General features: G+C 41.6%; 1 protein-coding gene across 9 annotated transcripts in view; it reads left to right on the top strand.

Moving 5' to 3' along the window:
- Positions 1-18,594, top strand: part of LOC129514443 (E3 ubiquitin-protein ligase NEDD4-like) — a 336,683-nt gene that overhangs the window by 288,619 nt on the left and 29,470 nt on the right. For all 9 annotated transcript variants that reach the window (XM_055333010.1, XM_055333012.1, XM_055333006.1 and 6 more), the window contains 6 exons: positions 480-557; positions 2,011-2,065; positions 7,680-7,738; positions 14,585-14,650; positions 16,635-16,864; positions 18,433-18,554. In XM_055333010.1, coding sequence (XP_055188985.1) covers positions 480-557; positions 2,011-2,065; positions 7,680-7,738; positions 14,585-14,650; positions 16,635-16,864; positions 18,433-18,554 — 610 coding nt within the window. The remainder of the gene's footprint in view (positions 1-479; positions 558-2,010; positions 2,066-7,679; positions 7,739-14,584; positions 14,651-16,634; positions 16,865-18,432; positions 18,555-18,594) is intronic.

Below are 18,594 nucleotides of genomic sequence, written 5' to 3'. Positions count from 1 at the left end.
CAACAGGAAACTCAGCACCTGTGGAAAGGCTCACTGCCCTCACCCACAGTTCAGTGCCCAAGAGAGATTTATAAACCATTGCACCCCACCCCCAACACACTCTGCAGAGGAGATCCTCATCTGCCCTGGCACCTTCCATTCTTGGTAGGTTTCCATAGTAACGTCCCTGCTGGGACACTCTTCCTCTTCACCTGCTACAGGTCTTGGGAAAATGCTTCACCTTTTATTGAAATATTCTTTGTCCTGCTTTCACCAAGGATGAGGAGAAGAGTATATAAAATCTTTCTTGAGTGTTGATCAGCCAGCCTTCCTATACAAAGAGAGGTCCTCTCCTCCCCCGCACAGGCAGGAGTTGCGTGTGCAGCTCCAGGCACACGCAACCTATTGCCTTGGAACACACTACTCCAAAAGGGGAGGAGCCAGTAACTGCACGCAGAGAATCACTCTTAACATCTTCTGCCTTTCACGTTTTCTTGCAGGAAGATCCACGCCTGAAATTTCCAGTACATATGCGGTCAAAGGCATCCTTAAACCCCAATGACCTTGGCCCTCTTCCTGTGAGTACACTGCAGACACATGGAGAAGTCTGAAAATGTTTATCCATTCATCTGACCCGCTGTTGATGGAGAGACCCTGTGGGCCTTCTCTTTCTCCAGGCTTTTTTGGGTCCCATTGGTCTGTAATCTTTTAATAGAATTAGGCACATGGCTGGATTCTAGTAACACATACTAGAATTCATGTCCACTACTTATAAAAGAGAGTTTTGAATTGTTAGCGGTGAGTAGAAAGACCTTGTAACTAGGATGTAAGAGGCGTTCTCTACATGCGACAGTTTAGGCAGCACACATTTATTATGTAACTTAGCAACCAATAGGTTCCATCCATATTGCTAATTCAGTCATTGGAACAGAAATATTAAAAACAGCGGGAGAAAAATGCCTAAGTAATCATAGACGGTTTCTGTAAGTCATTAGCCTACAGATATTTTAAGTTTTTCTTCCCTGTTGAGGGCTGTTTATATAATTTAATTTTTTATCACTTATTCTCTTTGAAGGGCCCAAATGGGAGTTGAGCTATATTAGATTTTGAATGAAACTTTCACCATATGTCCTTCTCAGCCTTCCCACCCACCCCCATCCACCAAATCAAAAAGCCTTACTAGGACAGGAAGGTGAGGAGACTGGAGATTTCTAGAATGGAGGGGTGGTGGGCATTCTTCCAACGGGATTTTCCAAACTCAAGAACTTCACTGTTGCCTGGCATGTGGAATGTGATGGCACAGCTTGAATCTAGGAAGGTTAGGGTTCAATCTTTATTCATCAGGTTTTGCACAAGAATGCCTCAATCCCCAGAACTTTTTGGTTCCTGGGTTTAGATAGAGCCCAGAGAATGCCAGAGACCAAGATTAGACATCAAAAGACAGCATGCTGTCCTGATCTGTTGGGATTCCTGACTTTCAGATAGCAAGTAGGCACCGTTCAGATAATGAAGGCGTACCAGCCTGACCTTGGGAAAAAATACCCAAATCCAATTGTTTCCTGAGTACAAATAGTGAGAGCCCACACCGGAGAATCTGTGTGTTGTTAGGTCATTCAGCCACCTGGTGATAGGACTAGAGCATCTGTCTCTGACATTTTTAAATTAACCTTCCTCTCCCTTCAGTACTCAGTAAATATTTATTTAATTAAATGAGCTATTCAATCCTAAACTCAACTGTTCCGTGGAATGCTGGAGTTGCCCTTTGAAGCTTTTGAAATAGCAAGCCCTGCTTCTTGTTCATCACACAGTGAGTGGAGGCTGCTAAGGCTGGTGAACATGTGATAGAGTGTTGCTAGATGTTGTCAAGAGTTAACTGGAAATGTTTGTGGTTTATTCTTAATGTAACAATATACCCTAGAAGAGAAGAGTCAAAAAGCATTCTTAGAGTGTTTAAATTTAGCATTGATTTTTGGAACTCTTAGCTAATGTATGTATTCATTCATTCTCTCTCTCTCTCTCTGTCTATACCAGCCTGGTTGGGAAGAAAGAATTCACTTGGATGGCCGAACGTTTTATATTGACCATAGTAAGTAGGCTCTTTTATAGACACATCAGCATTTCAGGAAAAAGGATGGGGGGATGGGGAGTCATTCAAATATTATAGTGAAAGGTTTGTCATTTTACTCTTCATCTAGGCAGCCAGGTGTTATGTGGAGAGAATGATGCCAGAGAATCAGTGCCCTCATACGGTACTATGATTTCATCCCAAGTTTGCTTGAAAGTAGCCCAGCAAGCTTTCACCCGATTTGATCTTGTGACCTATTAACTTCTTGGGTTTTTTTTTTTTTAATTAAAAAATTTTTTTGGGTCCATAACCCCTTGATTTCTGCGCTTTTAATAAATACACTCTAGTAATAGAAAATAAGGCTAGAAGTTATAATGGAGTCAAAGAAATCTCTGTGTGAGCAGTGCTTGAAGCAGCATGTAAGTGTCTTAAACACTGCCCTCAAAGGTCTTACGGCAAGAAGCACATTCTGACTTATTTTCTATTCATAGCATGTTTTTTTGCACCCAACACACTAATATATATGGAGTTCGTATCTTGAAATTATAGTATAGTTGCTCCAGCACCTCTGAATAAATGTGTGGTTTCTCATTTCAACTAAAAGTTAAACTAATAAAGATTTTGCTTTTAGCCAGTAGGTTTTTTTTTTTTTAAGGCAACATGTTGTTCTCCATGGGAACATATTTGTATATCCCTTAGAATTTCTGAAAAAAAATGTTTTTTAAAAGAAGTTTTCAATTATATGTAAGTGTGTGTAATTGGTAGTATTTTGATCTTTGTTTTCATTTGGTTCCTAAAGAGCAAGTCTGCACCAGGTTTCTCCAGCCTCACATTCTCTTAACTAATCAAAAGTATACCGAGGAGCCAGTTGCTGGGTAGTCCGACCACAGGGATCCACATGGAAAGGGCTTGCCACTGTCTCATAGGTCTTGTGCCTCTTCTAGGGTAACCCCTAGAAGATACTGAGTGTATTATACACCTTTGCTTTCAGGCAAGAAAGCTTGAGAGGTTATTATAAATTAAGAAGACCAGTTCAGAATTAAACCAAAAGTGGAAGTCCTAGGTGTATTGGGGAATGGGCTACCCTTTGGTTAAAATTAGGTATTTCAATGTACATAGGCTTAGTTTTATCCATGACCAGAAAAGTACTCAAGGTTTGCATGCTTTCCAGAATTTTACAATTGCTACCATAAATGCTTTAAAATGTGCATACTCTTTTTTTCTCTGAAATGCCATTTATTTGTCATTCTACTCATAGCATAATTTGTTAAAATAAGGGAGGCAAGCATACCTCTCTTTCCCACTAAAAACAAAACAAAAAATGTTTCTTTTAGTTTTCATGCATTGCAATTTCAGTTTTCAAAGGTAGGTATGAATAAATAATGATCTTTTTCTTAAAACAAGGTCTCAACCAGTAACACAACCTTGGTCTGCTACACAGAATTTTTGACACAACATTGTGACCGTGTTCTGACTGGTGATCTGGTGTTCGGGTCAACCTGAAAAGAATTTTATGACTGTTCTTTAATGCAGGAGCCCCCAAACAAGAAACACTATGTTGCAAAAGGCATCCTAGTGCACATTAGAAATAATAAAGGTCATAGACTGGGTTTCTAGTGATGTGCATAGACCGATCTAGTATAACCTAGAGTAGATGTTTGATGAGTGGTGCCATGAAGTATTAATTCGTGGAAGGTCAGCAGTGAAGGCTGAGGAGGTTGACATCCTTGGTCAGAAAATGGAGAGAACTTGCCTTGGAGAAGCAGCAGCCATGGCTGCAGCCCCAGGTTGGCCCGTTTCTGTGTGCTGGGAGGCAGGAGAGGTTAGTTTGGCTAAATGCCTGGGTAGTTCCTTGTTCCTGATCAGTCCATCAGTCCCTCCAGGTGCTGAGCTCACTCGCTTCCCATCCTCTTGCCAGGACAGACAGCTTGCAGGAGGCTCCTCTTGGCTTCCGGGACAGTAAAGACCACACACAGGGTCTGCTTGATCTGAGTTAGGAAAGGTGGTATTTGTGGTCATTTCCATGGAGATTGAAGTTTGCCTTTGCTCTACCCTACTGAAAGGTTCTCTCAACCAGATAATAGTGGAAATTAGGTGAGCAAAAACTATATGTTAAGAAAAACATGTCTTTAATTACAATCTCGTTTGCTGTTGATGCAACATTTCTGCCATTTCTCCCCAATCTGTCAAAGTTTGCTCCATTGAAAGTTATAAAGGGGCTGTGTATCAATGAAACAGTTAAATTCCTATGCTGCTTCACCAAATCCCAGTCTGTGACGAGTACAGAATACCTGTCTTTTTAAGAGGTTTTATCAGGCCAATAGGTACACTCCAAAATGCCTTCCACCACCTGGCAGGTGACGTTGAGGGACAAGCCTCTCCTGAGCAGTTTCCCCACATCTGATTGCTTGCAAGATTCAGCATCTCCGTTTGCTGGCCTACCGCGTGCAGGATGGGAACCAGGTCATTCCCGTGTGGTGGCATTTTCCTGTGCCAGCAGTTGTCTCAAGAGAGTCAGAGCCATCTTGTCTTCCGTCATCCCCAGGACACGTGACTGCACATGGATGACAAATACAGCAGTGCACTTGTCTTTTAAATAATGATGCTATTTATTTTTGCTTCATCAACTTTTGAGAAGTCAGACTTTTTTTAAAAAGATTTTATTTATTTATTCATGAGAGACACACAGAGAGAGAGGCGAGACACAGGCAGAGGGAGAAGCAGACTCCATGCAGGGAGCCCGATGCGGGACTCGATCCCGGGTCTCCAGGATCACCCTCCTGGGCTGAAGGCGACACTAAGCCGCTCAGCCACCCAGGGATCCTGAAGTCAGACATTTTTAAGATTAAAAATAACCATCTGAAAGCCGTAATTTCAGAAGAGATCAAGTATTGAACACATAGCTCCCGTCTCGAGACTGGAGTATGAAGGTTAAGGGAAGATCTTGAACTGAGTTTACACCTCGTTTTGGAATCACGTGGTTCTTCTTAAAAACCAGGTATGCCCAGCAGCTGAGTCAGTGGCCACAGGTGTCTTGGAGACAAAGCTAGAAGAGAAAATAAGATTCCAAAAAAAAATTTAAAAAAAGAAAATAAGATTCCACTGAGGCTGTAAAATCCTGTTTTAGTCATTCTTGCCATCAGGCTTACCAAACCTGTTAATAGTAGCTACATTAACTGGCTCATTCTTCTCCTTCATTCTTGTCCCTTTATTTCAAATACATTGAAGACAAAAAGCAAGTTTAGATTTAGAAGTTCTGGGGAAAAAAATGAAGAAATGGCCACTCTCATTCATATCCTATACTGACAATACTTAGGTATAAAATCGATCTGTATTGTAACCACATAGAAATTTGTGTTGTTCTGAAATCTTAAGACTGTTTTAAAAGGGAAGCTGTTTTTGCCATCAGCTTCGTACAATTTAAAGAAATAACCTATTAGCCTCCTGTTATGTTGTGGGAAGCGTGTTCAGCAGTGGAGAGGGAGCTGCAGAGATAAGGAACACCCAGTCTCTGTCCTCAAGGGACTTATATTCTAGTAGCAAGCCTCAAGGGTATTTTCATTTGGGTAGAGGAATGAACCAGCTTTAAAGAAGCAGGAAAAGTGAAGACCGCACCTTCTCACTACATGGCCAGATACCAGGGTTGGTGGCTGGCTGCAAGAGGACCATAGGAACAGCTTGCTTTTTGGATGGATTCCAAATGACGAGTCAGATTTATCTAGTAAAGCAAGGGGGGTACAACCCCAGGAAGGAAAAAAACATGCAAGTGTATGAAAGTGTGTGGACTATGCCATAGAGAACTGAGGTAGGGTTGCTGGTGACCAGCATGCAGAAGAGGTTAGCATGATACCATAGGTCAAGTTAAAGGGTGTCTGCCAGTGGTGGGATTTTGGGTCCCTTCTGCAGGCAGGAGGGGGAAGTCCTGAGGATTTTTCGGGGGTGGGGGTGTCATAGTGGCCAAATTTGTTCCTTAGAAAGATCCTTCTGGCAGAACTACAAAGGAAGTCTTGAACAGGAATGAGTGTGCCCGAGGCCAGGGAAGCATAGGAAATAGTCCATGGAAGAGAAGTACACTCCAGAAGGCAGCCTTCTCAAGTGGGATATGGGGGGCAGCTTGGTGAGCACCAGCCAAGAATGGCCGGGGAGGATAGGGAGGTGGCCAGTGCTGGGTGTGAGCAGTGAGTGCGCTGTGATAGTGGTGTTGGGGGGGTATAGGATCACAGGGACGAGTTCTGGTCTTGGAAGAGCATGGGTTTGGTTTTGGTAGAGTTGGATTTGAGGGCGCTATGGGATACACACCTGCACCTGTCAAGGGTAGAACTTGGAAGTTGGGGTTTGGACAGACTCCTTGGGAGACGCCATGTGTACATAGTCATTAACTTACTTCTGCTCTGACAGTTCCCAGGTGATAAGATTGTGGACCGGGAGCTATTACTCAGCTATATTTGATTTATTTGGTTTTCCTTTGTTCTCCATCACAATGGCAACTTTTCCTTTCCAAATTCCTATTCATGAGGTAGGGAGCTTTTTGCTTCCATCAAAATTCTGTAAAACCATTGAAACATTTTACATAAACTTTCTGCCAACATGACTCAAAAATCAGGTGCTTTGGTAGTTTCATTTTAGAACTTGATCTTCGCTTTCATTAAAATAATTATTATGCCAGGTTTGGAAAAATTCCTCGTAGGGTCACTAAAGCTAAATTTATTTGTCATTCTTACCAGTCTACTTACAGATTATACAGGAAATGAGCAGAATCAGTATTCTTAAATAATCCCCCACCTTTTTTTTAAGCAACTTAGATACTCCCTAATACTCCAGAGAGGACCCATTGCCCTCTCCATACCTTTCCCACAAGTCCATCCCTGCCTCCCCCGCACACACAGTAGTAACCCACAAGCACAGTCATGAAACCCAAGTGATGCAGGGCGGCTACCGCACAGTATCACTACACCACTGAAGCAGGTGTAGAGGCAGCAACCAACAGTCTTGGTGACGTTGACTCTTTGAGAAGAATGGACACTGCTTCTCGCCACCTTGACCAAAAGGGAAACCTGTCTCTATGCTGTTTGTCCGCCATATCCAGTGCTCACTATTTGGACTTCTTAGCTGCTTTGATATTTGCGTGCATCTGAGTGACATGTGTAATGGATTATTAATTTGTTCAACATTCGAATTCTTAATTGAAATCAGTTTTCCATCACCATGAGCGAAGAAAAAAGTACTTGAGAAAAATCGTGTGTGTGTGTGTTTTAACTTTTTAGGGGCTGAGACTTGTTATGCCTTTTTTCAATTAAAGGAAAATCAAGATCAAGTTATAAATCCTTGAAAGAACAGGGGTTTATAATTGAAATTTTGGCAGATTTTCTTGCCAAAAACAGTGTGAATAGATGGTTTGGCTTTAGTCGTGCTTTTTTGATGGAGTGTTTTTAACTAAACAGTATTGGGGGTGTGTGGAGGGCTGCCATATAGAATAGGGTTCTCTTCTAACCCTGAAATACTAAGTCATTTATTTAGGGGGTTGCTATGGGAGACAGAACAGCTTTTGAAAAATCCAGAAATCTTTTTAAAACATTCTTGACGTAGAATAGATTTGAATTAACATTCTGATTTTTTTTTTAACATTAATTTCCAGATAGCAAAATTACTCAGTGGGAAGATCCAAGACTGCAGAATCCAGCTATTACTGGTCCGGTCAGTATTCTCAAGTTTTAACTCTTCAGTCTAATATTTGGGTTGCATCTAAACATGTATTTCTTGTATATTATTGCTCACCTGGTGCCAGGGGCCTGGTGTGGTTGGCTAGATTAGCATCTCTCCCATTTCCTCCTCACTGGAATTCCCGGGTGGGATACAACTGCATTTGCCTTTCTGAAGGGCTTTCACTTATAAAGGAACAGAAAGTGCTTTGCCAATAGTAACAAAACTATACATTTTTTCCTCCTGTGTAAAAAGGTGGATGAAAAGTATAACAATCAGAATGTCCTTTCCCCCCCTCCTTTTTTTTTTTTTTTTTTTTTTTGCCAAGCCAAGCCCTGTATCTGTAGAGTTTGTCAGTTCTTTCGGCCAAGGGTGGTAAATGCATGCTAACAATCTGAATCTCTTCTAGCGTGGAACGTTTGGAAAACTTTGGTTGAGGTTGTAGCCAACCTCTGAAGCCGGCAGGGTTAAGAACCTCTGTCTCTGCTGACCCACTACCTTACAGTCCCTGCCTATACGCCCAGGGCAAAAGGAAGCTAGGTAGAGAGCCCTCTTAAAATACTGCCACGTGCGGTGTTCAGCCCACCCCCACCCCATCACTCAGCAGTAACGGCTCCTTGGTACCCAGCACTGCCTGGGTCACAGTCATCCACAGGGAATGTACCAGCATCTTTGGTCAGTGTTGATAGGAGCCCGGGGAGCTAATTTGGAATTACAGGAAACCTGTGGCATCACAAAACATTGCAGACTTGGGGATCTGTTAAAAACTGGAGGAGCCAAAGGAAATAAAAGCATATTGACTGCTGGGCTAAGAGGCCAGTAGGTTTGGGTTTTTTTAATACTGCTTTTGTGGCTTTAATCTGGTTCAGTTCAAATTATGTTTTGAGTTATTAAAGGTAAGTCTGTTTGAAAACTTAAAAGATAATACCATGCAAACCTCCCCTGATATTTGACATCCCCTAAGTTAATTTGTTGGATTTGTTTATTGGCTTTGTTCAGCTGCTTTGGTACCGTGTAACGCAAAGTGCCCAATCATACCTCAGTTAAAACAGCTGCTTTTTATGTGACTTCAACACCTGCCTTACCACCATGGCTTCCTTTTGATATATTCACAGTCACGATAAAGCGCTAGAGTCCTATTTTCTCTTCTGCATCATGAGAAACAAGGTATTCAGGAATCAGTGCTGTTTCCAAGTGACAGAGGACTTTTGACATAATTCTGAAGCCTTTTGAAATATCTCTATCACTGATCATCTGCCTTCACTCAAACACCATTAGTTCTTACTATGTTGACAATTGCTTAGCATCATAAGTCCAAGTAGATTTGACCCAAAGAAAGATCTTTTTTTTTTTTTAATTAAGAAAAGAGCCTTGTTTACTCTTTCATTAGTAGTAGGGAGTCTTCTTTCGGGAAGAGCATGTATATTTAGGTAGTTAGCAACTTCGTGTAGACAGCTGGCTTTTGTTGTCATTCAGTTCTGAATATTTGGTAATTTCCATGATTGCTTTCTCTCCTTGACTTACAAGTTATTTAGAACGTGCTTTTCATTTCTATTTCTTAACTAATTTTCTAATTTTATTGCATTGTGGTCAGAGAATATTATCTATGGAATATTGATTACCAGATATTTGAAACTTCCTTGGCAGCTCGGCCATTTTTTTATATAAATGTTCTTTTTGTGTTTGAAAAGAGTGTGTATTCTGTCTTTGTTGAGTATAGAGTTCTTTATATGTCCATTATATCAAGTATATGGTGTTCAAATTATTCATTTCCATCACTGCTTTTTTTTTCCTGGCTGTTCTATAACCAAGATGGTAGTGTCAGACTCTCCCTTGGCGAGCATGGCTTTATCAATCACTTTCTCTTCCTTAGTATTTGCCTGGTATATCTTTTCTCCTGCTTAATTAGCTGTTTTTTTCTCTTTTCTTACCTAGATAGATAAAATACCCTTTATTTTCTTTCATTTCCTCTACTTGCTTGGAAGTTGATTTTCTATTTCTGTTCTTTCGGTGCTTACGTTAAAATTTGTAACCAACATACTTCATGTCAAAATTGATCACTCTGTTCTCCTCCTGAGTAAGATGGGACTTGGGAGATCTCTCATATCATCCTTCCTATTCACTTTCCATCGTTTGGCAACATTTTAAAACTTTCCAAATAGCCGTTAATATTTTAACTTTTTTCTCAGCAGCCAGTGCTTGTTTACGTCCCTTAAATGTAAGCAGATTTCTTTGCCAACCATTGGTTCTTATACCTGCTACCTCTAGGTTTTCCTCTGAATGAAGTAGGATTCCAGATTCTTAGAGTGTTGTCTACAGGTCAGAATCATCTGGAAACTTGTTAGAAACACAAATTTGGGGGTCCCAACCCAGGCCTACTGAGAATCAAGCAACTTTGGAGAGTGAGCCCTGCAAAATCTGTTTGAACACACCCTCCCAGGGATGGTGGTGCCCACCTGAGTCTGGGAGTGGGAATCTCTTAGTCTGAGAGAGAGGGCTTATATGACCTCTCTGATAATTGATAGCTCTAGAAGTCTTAACTAACCATTATTTTCCTAATACCTGGGAGATATTCTTTTCTTGTCTTCTGGCCTCCAGAACTGTTGAGAAGCTTGCTATTGATCTGATTGTCATTTTTTGGTAGCTAAGTCTTTCTTTTCTCTGGCAGTTTTGAATTTTCTCTGTGACTTTGGCATTGTGTAATTTTACTGTCATGAACCTAAGTGTGCATTTCTTTATATTCTGCTTTGGACCCATTGTAATTCTTCAATCTGGGGACCCTTGTCTTCCCTCCATTCTGGAAAATTCTCCAGCTATTTCTCATATACTGTATCTTTGCTATTCTTCCTGGTTATCTGTACCAGTAATTCCTCTTGGGTCTGTGATTCACCTTCACATTCTGTCTTCCTAATGTCTTAGCTTTCCTATTCTCTGTCTCCCTGTCTCTCTCTCTCTCTCTCTCTCTCTCTCTCTCTCTCTCTCATTGCTATATTGTGGGCTCAGCTCTTCCAGCTAATTCTTTTTTAAGCTTTTTGTAACCTACCCTTTACCAGTTCATCATGTCTATTATTTCAGTAACTATGCTTAATTACTCATCATTCCATTGAGTCTTTTTCACTTTGCTTGGTCTTTTCAGTTACTGTTATTCTATCATGTTCTTTTATTTTTTTTAACTCATACTTAGCTCTCAAATCATTCTTAAAATGCTTATTTCATATTCTCTTTTAGATTATTCTGTTATCTCTGGCCATAGGGGCACTAAATTTCCCATGTGTTGTGTCTGTAGACTCCCCTCAATGGTAGTTCAGTTTAGTTCAGTTTATAAAAAGTTCAGTTTATAATTTGTGTGTGTGCGCTCATCTTTTTTTTTTTCCTCCCCTATGAGGCATTTATAAGTCCTGACCTGTATTTACCGTTAACTTCTTAGCTTGGGATCATGCAGGCCCAGTTAATATAACTGTGGACTTCATACCCACTTTGGTGTAGGCTTAGAGTATGAATTTATTACAGGTCTGTTTCTTTTTGTTTTTCTCTCGTTTGTGGTCCTGGACAGAAGGTAAGCTTCCTTACAACTTTCCTGGGCTGGTGGGAAGTTTTCTTGTCCCTGTGTCAGATGTAGGTTTTAAGCAGGGAACTCTGTTTCTTACTCCCTAGCTCAGTCATACAGACTGTAGGGCAACTTCTGTGGCCCCATGTGAGGATTAAAACCCCAGCCCAAGCACTAAGTCTAGGTCCAATGCTCCCGTCTTTAATTTTAAGTCTTTCTGCTTATCTGGAACCTAGAGTTTCTCTTTCTCCCAAGTTTTAAAAATATCTGGATTAGGGGAGGGGGAGGGTTCCCTGTCTGTGGCAGCTCAACACAGCATTACTGTAAGTCTGTGTTACAAGCATCACCAGTGAAAGCGTTGGTAAAGTGCTGTCCATGCTTGCTGCTCTTATGAATACTATCTCATGTTTGTGTAACGCTTTGTACTTTTTTGAGAACTTTATAAATCAGCTGCTTTGAAACTCAGCAACAGTCCACTCAGGAATAGGGAAGATGCTGTCATTCCCAATTTGTCAGAAGCTCAGAAACCCACCCGTGTTGCCATCCATCCCAGCAAAGGCCAGAAGTAGAATAGGAGCTATGGGTGTGCTGGCCGCGCCAGGGTCTCCACGTCAGACACGAGCCCCCCTCTGAGGAGCACCAGCATCAGCTGGACCGGAGCGATGTGAGAATGTTTAGACCCGACTTAGGCGATCAGTCAGGCTTTCACTTCTGTTCAGAAAAGAAAACATATATAATATAGAGCTCATTGCTTTTATCAACAAACATGTTAAGTTTTGGAGCAGGCTTTATATTAGAAGTTAAATTGTACACAAGAAAATAATATGCCAGAATTTCAAAAGACAATAAACAAATACCAGACATGTACTCCACTCGTGATTCTCTTCAAAGGCTGCACTTGTAGGGAGGTTTTGTCCAGGGAGGTCTTTGTCCTGTTGGCATTAGTTCAGGAGGAGAGTATAAAGACCTATTTATTCTGCTGCTTCTTATTCATAAGAACTATCTCCAGAGAGAAAAGAGAAGTATTGAAGAAGGATAATGATTTTTCAGCTTTCATGCATCATTGCCCAGAAGAAGAAAGATCAGAAATATCTCAGCATTTTATTTCCACCCACATGCAGTCAGCACCTCCCAGGTACAAGTCAAGCAGGAGAGTAGAGAACACAAGCTGGGGGCAACATTTTAAGATATATCCTCCCTCTGTGATTTAAGACTCTTGAACTTGTATTTTAGGCCTGCCTTCAACATTTTCAGGGAGGACACAAAAACAAAAAATAATTGCTGGGAACCACAGGTTTTTGGAAACGGAAGAGCCTTGAAGTTCATCTAGTCCATTTCTTCCTTGACTATGAAGAAATTCTGTAGTCAGGAGGTTATGTCGCAGGGCTAGTTGGCACCGGAGTCTGCCTTAGAAGTCCGGTCTGCTAAAGCCAGCTTGAGATAATGAAAGGGCATTTTTTTCAACTTACTTTCCCTCTGACACAGTTAAGCGTAGCTAAAAGCATCAGCTGAACACTTTCCTTCTGGAGACTTTATACACACTGCTCCTGTCGTGGTGTCTTCCTTCCTGCCCTCTGGGTTCTGCTCAGACCACTCCTATAAAGGAGCCTACTGGCAACTCTGTTTTCCCTCAGTACATTTACCACTATTCATTTATTTATTTCTTACTGCCTGTTACACACAATAGCTTGCAAGCTCCTGGAGGGAACAGGAAAAGAAATCTTTGGTGGGTGTACCATTATTTCCCTAGCACCTGAAATCTTGGCACAGAATAGGAGCTCAGGAAGTATCTGTTGAACGAGGAACCACCAAAGAATCCATAAAACTGACAGGAAACCTTAGTTTATGATGGGATATAGTATTAGAGCAAAAAACATGATAATGTCCTCATTGGCTTATATCAGAACAATGTATCCTTGCCCTTACTTTGGTGGTCTCCTGAATATTGGCAAAATTTCTACCTTTTCTAGAATCAGGATTCATAATTGACTTCATCAGACTGAACACGGCCCAAAATAAATATGATAGATGGTCAAATCTAGTGTTCAATGGAAAATCCAATGAAGAATAGCTTAAAAGCTGAGATCCTAGGTACCATAAATTGTCTTAAGAATCTCCTTAGGATATATAAACACGTTGTCTTTATTGCTCTTGAATTACAAAGCAAAACACTGACATGATTATTGTTTTCTATAAGAGTGGTTATTTTTGTTTTGGCTTATTGTTTGTGTGATTGTGTCTTAAAATAGTATGAAGGAGGGAAGCTTTTGTTTGTCACTTCTCCTCTTTCTGAAAAAGTATAAGGTGTTAGGCTTGGAGTCTGGAGACACTTTAAGGATCAGTATATTTTATTAACTTAGCCCAAAATGATATCAGCAGAACTATTCTTGCCCAAATTCATACTATTTGTGGAAAAGCAACAAGTTTTTCTGAGTACGAGGCTGTCACAGTTATGTCCATGTGTATGCAAAAGCCAATCTTTTCCGCTTTCTAAAAAAAATAATAAAGCCTTTTCAGTAGCCTGAAGTCAGGGCTCTGGCTCTCAGATATTGTAAGTACTTTACACCATAGCAAGTAAGTAGTATAAATGACGACATTAAAATGTTATTACTTTACCAGAAGAGATTCCAGAACTTTTAAGTAATGATAGCCAACTCAGTTACTGAACCCACGCCTTTGGTACCATCACTCTGCTTCGTAGATACGCCACTCCAGATATACAGAAATCCCTGCCCAAGACCTGCTAACTAGTAAGAGGCAAACCTTCCATTCCTAAATCGAAGACCTTTCCAAAATGCTGTCTACCTGATTTTATATTCCTTGCTATGAGTATCCATTCACTAGCCTTTCTTGTCATTTTATTTCTTCCCCATGGTTTCTAAAAGCACAGTTAGTCTTTTCAAAATGACCACATACGTGATTTTGGATTTTATCTTAAAGAATCCTAGCCAATGACTTTTATCTAAATCCCCCCCAAAAAAAAGGTTACACCCCAACTCCCATTTAGACAAAAGTCACGTGGACAGTGTATTTGGTTTATGTTGCATATCTCTAAAAATGATGTCAATCCAGTTATTTTAAGGGGTAAAAGCCCCCCACTCAGTGCTGATTTGCCGCAATCACCTCTAGGCCTTTCTGTCTACACTATAGACATTATATAAATTTCAGTGATTATACGGAGAGTGAGAATTTTAAGGTTTATGATTTGTGAAATTCTGTGAATGTTGGCTCAGTAGACCTAAAATTTCTAGTGTATTGTGTACATTATCAATATGTATAAATTTATCTTCCAGGCTGTTCCTTACTCCAGAGAATTTAAGCAGAAATATGACTACTTTAGGAAGAAATTAAAGAAACCTGTGAGTAACATATCTTCCAGAAATGCTGTTCTAGTCATTTGTAAGTTACCAAAGTTACGGGATCCCTGGGTGGCGCAGTGTTTTGGCGCCTGCCTTTGGCCTAGGGCACGATCCTGGAGACCCGGGATCGAATCCCATGTCAGGCTCCCGGTGCATGGAGCCTGCTTCTCCCTCTGCCTGTGTCTCTGCCTCTCTCTCTCTCTCTCTCTCTCTCTCTCTCTCTCTCTCTCTCTGTGACTATCATAAGTAAATAAAAAAAAAAATTAAAAAAAAAAGTTACCAAAGTTACTTCAGTGAGAACGACTCGTGTGTCACCTTTATGTGTGTACTAAAAATATTACCTTCCTTTTTCCATTGCACTTTGATCCACCTGGATCTTCAATCTGAATTTTCTTTTTTAAGAGACATGGTAAGTGAAGACTAACCTAGTATTACATATCAAATCAACCTGAGTGGTCATTTCTTATGTAATACATGAAAAGATAGAAGTGATTTTAATGGGATATAAACCAATTCAGGACCTAGTCAGAAAATCTGGAGAAGCCTGTGCACTTGCCTATGGTCATCATCATAAAACCTAGACCCCACTTACAAAAATGTTCCCGTCCTTCCCTTCCAATTCAGAAGTATAATTTTAATCCTGCTGCTAACATAAACACAATTTGTAATACTAAATTCTAATATTTGGCATATTAAGAGCAAGTGTAAATTGTCAGATTAAAATTCTTAGTGGGAAACCCTGTAAGATTTTTACAAGACCGAGAAACCCTATGAGGTTTTTTACAGGCAGCATTTAAATCACAATATTACATTTTCTACTGACACATCCTCTCTGGATCTTCAGCACTGCATCTTCTGTTGTACTGCCTGACTTTACCTCTCTGATCCATGTTTTACCAGTTTTCCCTTCAATTTGAGCATCCGTGGTTTCTACACCAGCCATGGTTCCTTGGCTTCCTCCCCTCAGGAAGAGGAGAGTATTGGCCATGGCTCCCCTCACCCCAGTCTGCCCAGGCTCCATCCCCACAGCCAGTCCCTCTTTTCTGGGCCTCTTTGATGGGGATGCCCAGATGCACGAGACGTCGTCTCTGCGTCGGGAGCTCTCACTTTGGGGTTCTCTTCTCCCAGCGTCCTGATTCAAGTAGTTGTTGGATAACTGCCCTTGAAGTGACTTCGACACACACATGTAAAATTCCTCAGTGTTAACTTTGTGAGGAACCTACATTTCCCCCAGTAGCAGGGGATGACTTTGTGGGTAGTAGCCCATCTCTCCCCAGCACCTCCGCTGTGGTGTCACCTGCCAGGAGGCTCACTCTGCAGATCCACTGTCAGGGCAAGGCTCACCCTGGTCCTCCTCTGTCCAGGCTGTGGTTATGCCCAACTCCAGTCAAGTGCTTACTGACGTTCATGTTCATGAACTGTGACCTTTGCAATGCTTTCCCACAACTTGGCCTGATAACCGAGGTCCCACTTCTGATGGCAACAAAATTAGCTTGTAGGCATGGGGGCTCCCATCTCCCAGCTAGAGTCCCTGCCAGAGTTGGACGTGCGCTCATCTCGGCCAGGTGAGGATTGTTTTATGGGTTTCTGTGACCTGGACTAACATCCCTTTCTTTGACAGAAGCGATGTGGAGAGTTGACCATATTTCAGTGGCCCGTAGGTGGATAAGTGCCCCACATGGTTTATAAAATGGGGAGAGGATGACGGTCTTCTCCTCAAACACACTTTCTTGTGCATCATGTGTTCCCGGCTAAATCTGCCAGCTGCTGGCACATACTCTGTGTATCTTATCCTGACATAGTGGGGCTTGCTGTCTGTGTGAAGAAAATCCCTGAAGGAGGGAATCTCAGCTGGAACCCTTCATCACTTGTTTATTTGAAGACTGCCGTCATTTCTGCTCTTTGTTGTTGGATTTTTTTTCTGTTCGAGAGTAAAGCGTGTGTTTACTGTGTGATTACAGGCTTGTTTTCTTCTTTCGTGTAGGCTGATATTCCAAATAGGTTTGAAATGAAACTTCACAGAAATAACATCTTTGAAGAGTCCTATCGGAGAATCATGTCTGTGAAAAGACCGGATGTCCTGAAAGCTAGACTGTGGATCGAATTTGAATCAGAGAAAGGTCTTGACTACGGGGGTGTGGCCAGAGAGTGGTTCTTCCTCCTGTCTAAAGAGATGTTCAACCCCTACTACGGGCTTTTTGAGTACTCTGCAACGTGAGTATGCGGAGGGCTCTCTGAATGTGGCCCCCCCCACCCACCCCCACCCCCACTGAACCAGTTTTACTCATAATGAATTTAAATTTAACAGGAGAATGAGTGGCTCAGTCATTTAAGATGAATTAACAGTGCCGATTTCAGCCCCCCCCCCAACCCTCATAGATCTAGAACAGGTTCCGACTCTCCATGGTGAAGTAATGTACTCTGTGAACACCTAAAAATAATTTTTCCTTTGTCATCCAGGTTCACGTCATTGAAATTGAAAATGTGCTGGGTACTTATGGTAGGGAACAAGAGGCAATTTTCATTTGTAATGTTATGCTAATTCGAGAGGATTTGTCAGTGTCAGAATTCAGAAACTCATCAGGTTACAGACAAGAATAGTTTCTGAAGTTCTACTACTCAAAGGCAAATGATGTGAACCTTGAGGACCCATTCTTCGTGTCCTGGTCCTGTAAGGAAAGAAACAGATTCTCCCTTGCATTAGGATTTCATGATTCCCAAACATGGAAACTGAGGCCGATTTAGTTGCCTTCTCAGGAATCCACACCTGCGACTTACAAGGCCACACATTCCTTCCAGGCTGTAGAGTCTCCAAAGGCTTAGACTAGACCTGAGGCCCCAGTAGAATAGTTGACCTTGCTGAAAGGCAGCCTGTGCTCTAAGGGGACATGGCTTCTCCCACATTATCTACCTGGTGCTACTCTCCTGGAAGCTATTTTGGAAGCCAACCTTAGCATCCTCCTTGGTTGATCTAGCCAAGAATTTCCCATTTTGTTTACTGTTGTTCTCCAGTCCCTTGAGAAAGCCTGCTATGTGAAATTGGTAAAACCTTTGAAGTGGAGGGCAGGGTAGGAAGGTAAGACCCTAACCTCTCACCCACATTCCCAGAGAGAGAGAGAGAGAGAGACCGACCACCACCACCCCCATGCCAGGGGAATCTATGAAGCCCCATTTGAAGCCAACTGATCTCAAGATTTTGAGACCAAAAAATGGTGATTAGATACATGTGAACATTTTGAGGTTTGCAGTGTTGAGACTCCAAATGCTGCTACCAGTGCCCTTGTTGAGTGGGGGAGGGGGAGGGCACCTTTCAGGGCAGAGTGTGCTGGTCGGACCAAGGGTTGGGTCCATCAGAAAAACTTGAATCTCCAAACCAAAAGTCTCCCAAAGGAATTAACCCTCATCCTCACAGAGAAAACATGGTACTCATGTCATTGGGAATCCACACATGGTTCCTCTGTGTTAGACGGCGTTTCTCATCCTCCCAAGATATTCGCCTAAACCATATGAAACTGACATTTCTGTAGAGCAAAAAGTACTCAAATATGAACAGTTTCTTGAAGTGTAACGTAAGAAACGTAACTGTTCTGTTAGACCTCAATGGGTCACAAAGGGACTAACTAGACAGTCATGTCCTCTAGCTTATGCCTTGTCCCATTGGGTACAGAACGTTCGCAGGTGTGCTCTGCAAGTCTAATGACAGGAGGCAAAGGAGAATTCAGATCTTTGCATTTCTTATTTAAAAGTATGATTGTGCTTTTCCCTTCTATCCCTCCCCAAAGGGACAACTACACACTTCAGATCAATCCCAATTCAGGCCTCTGTAATGAAGACCATTTGTCCTATTTCACTTTTATTGGAAGAGTTGCTGGTCTGGCAGTATTTCATGGGAAACTTCTAGATGGTAAGTTACTGACACAAAGGAACCAAAATGGGACATTGCT

This window comes from Nyctereutes procyonoides, unplaced genomic scaffold (genome assembly GCF_905146905.1).
Source record: "Nyctereutes procyonoides isolate TBG_1078 unplaced genomic scaffold, NYPRO_anot_genome, whole genome shotgun sequence".
Lineage (NCBI taxonomy): Eukaryota > Metazoa > Chordata > Mammalia > Carnivora > Canidae > Nyctereutes > Nyctereutes procyonoides.
The sequence above is the reverse complement of the archived record's forward strand: the minus strand, read 5'-3'. Positions and strand labels throughout refer to the sequence as shown.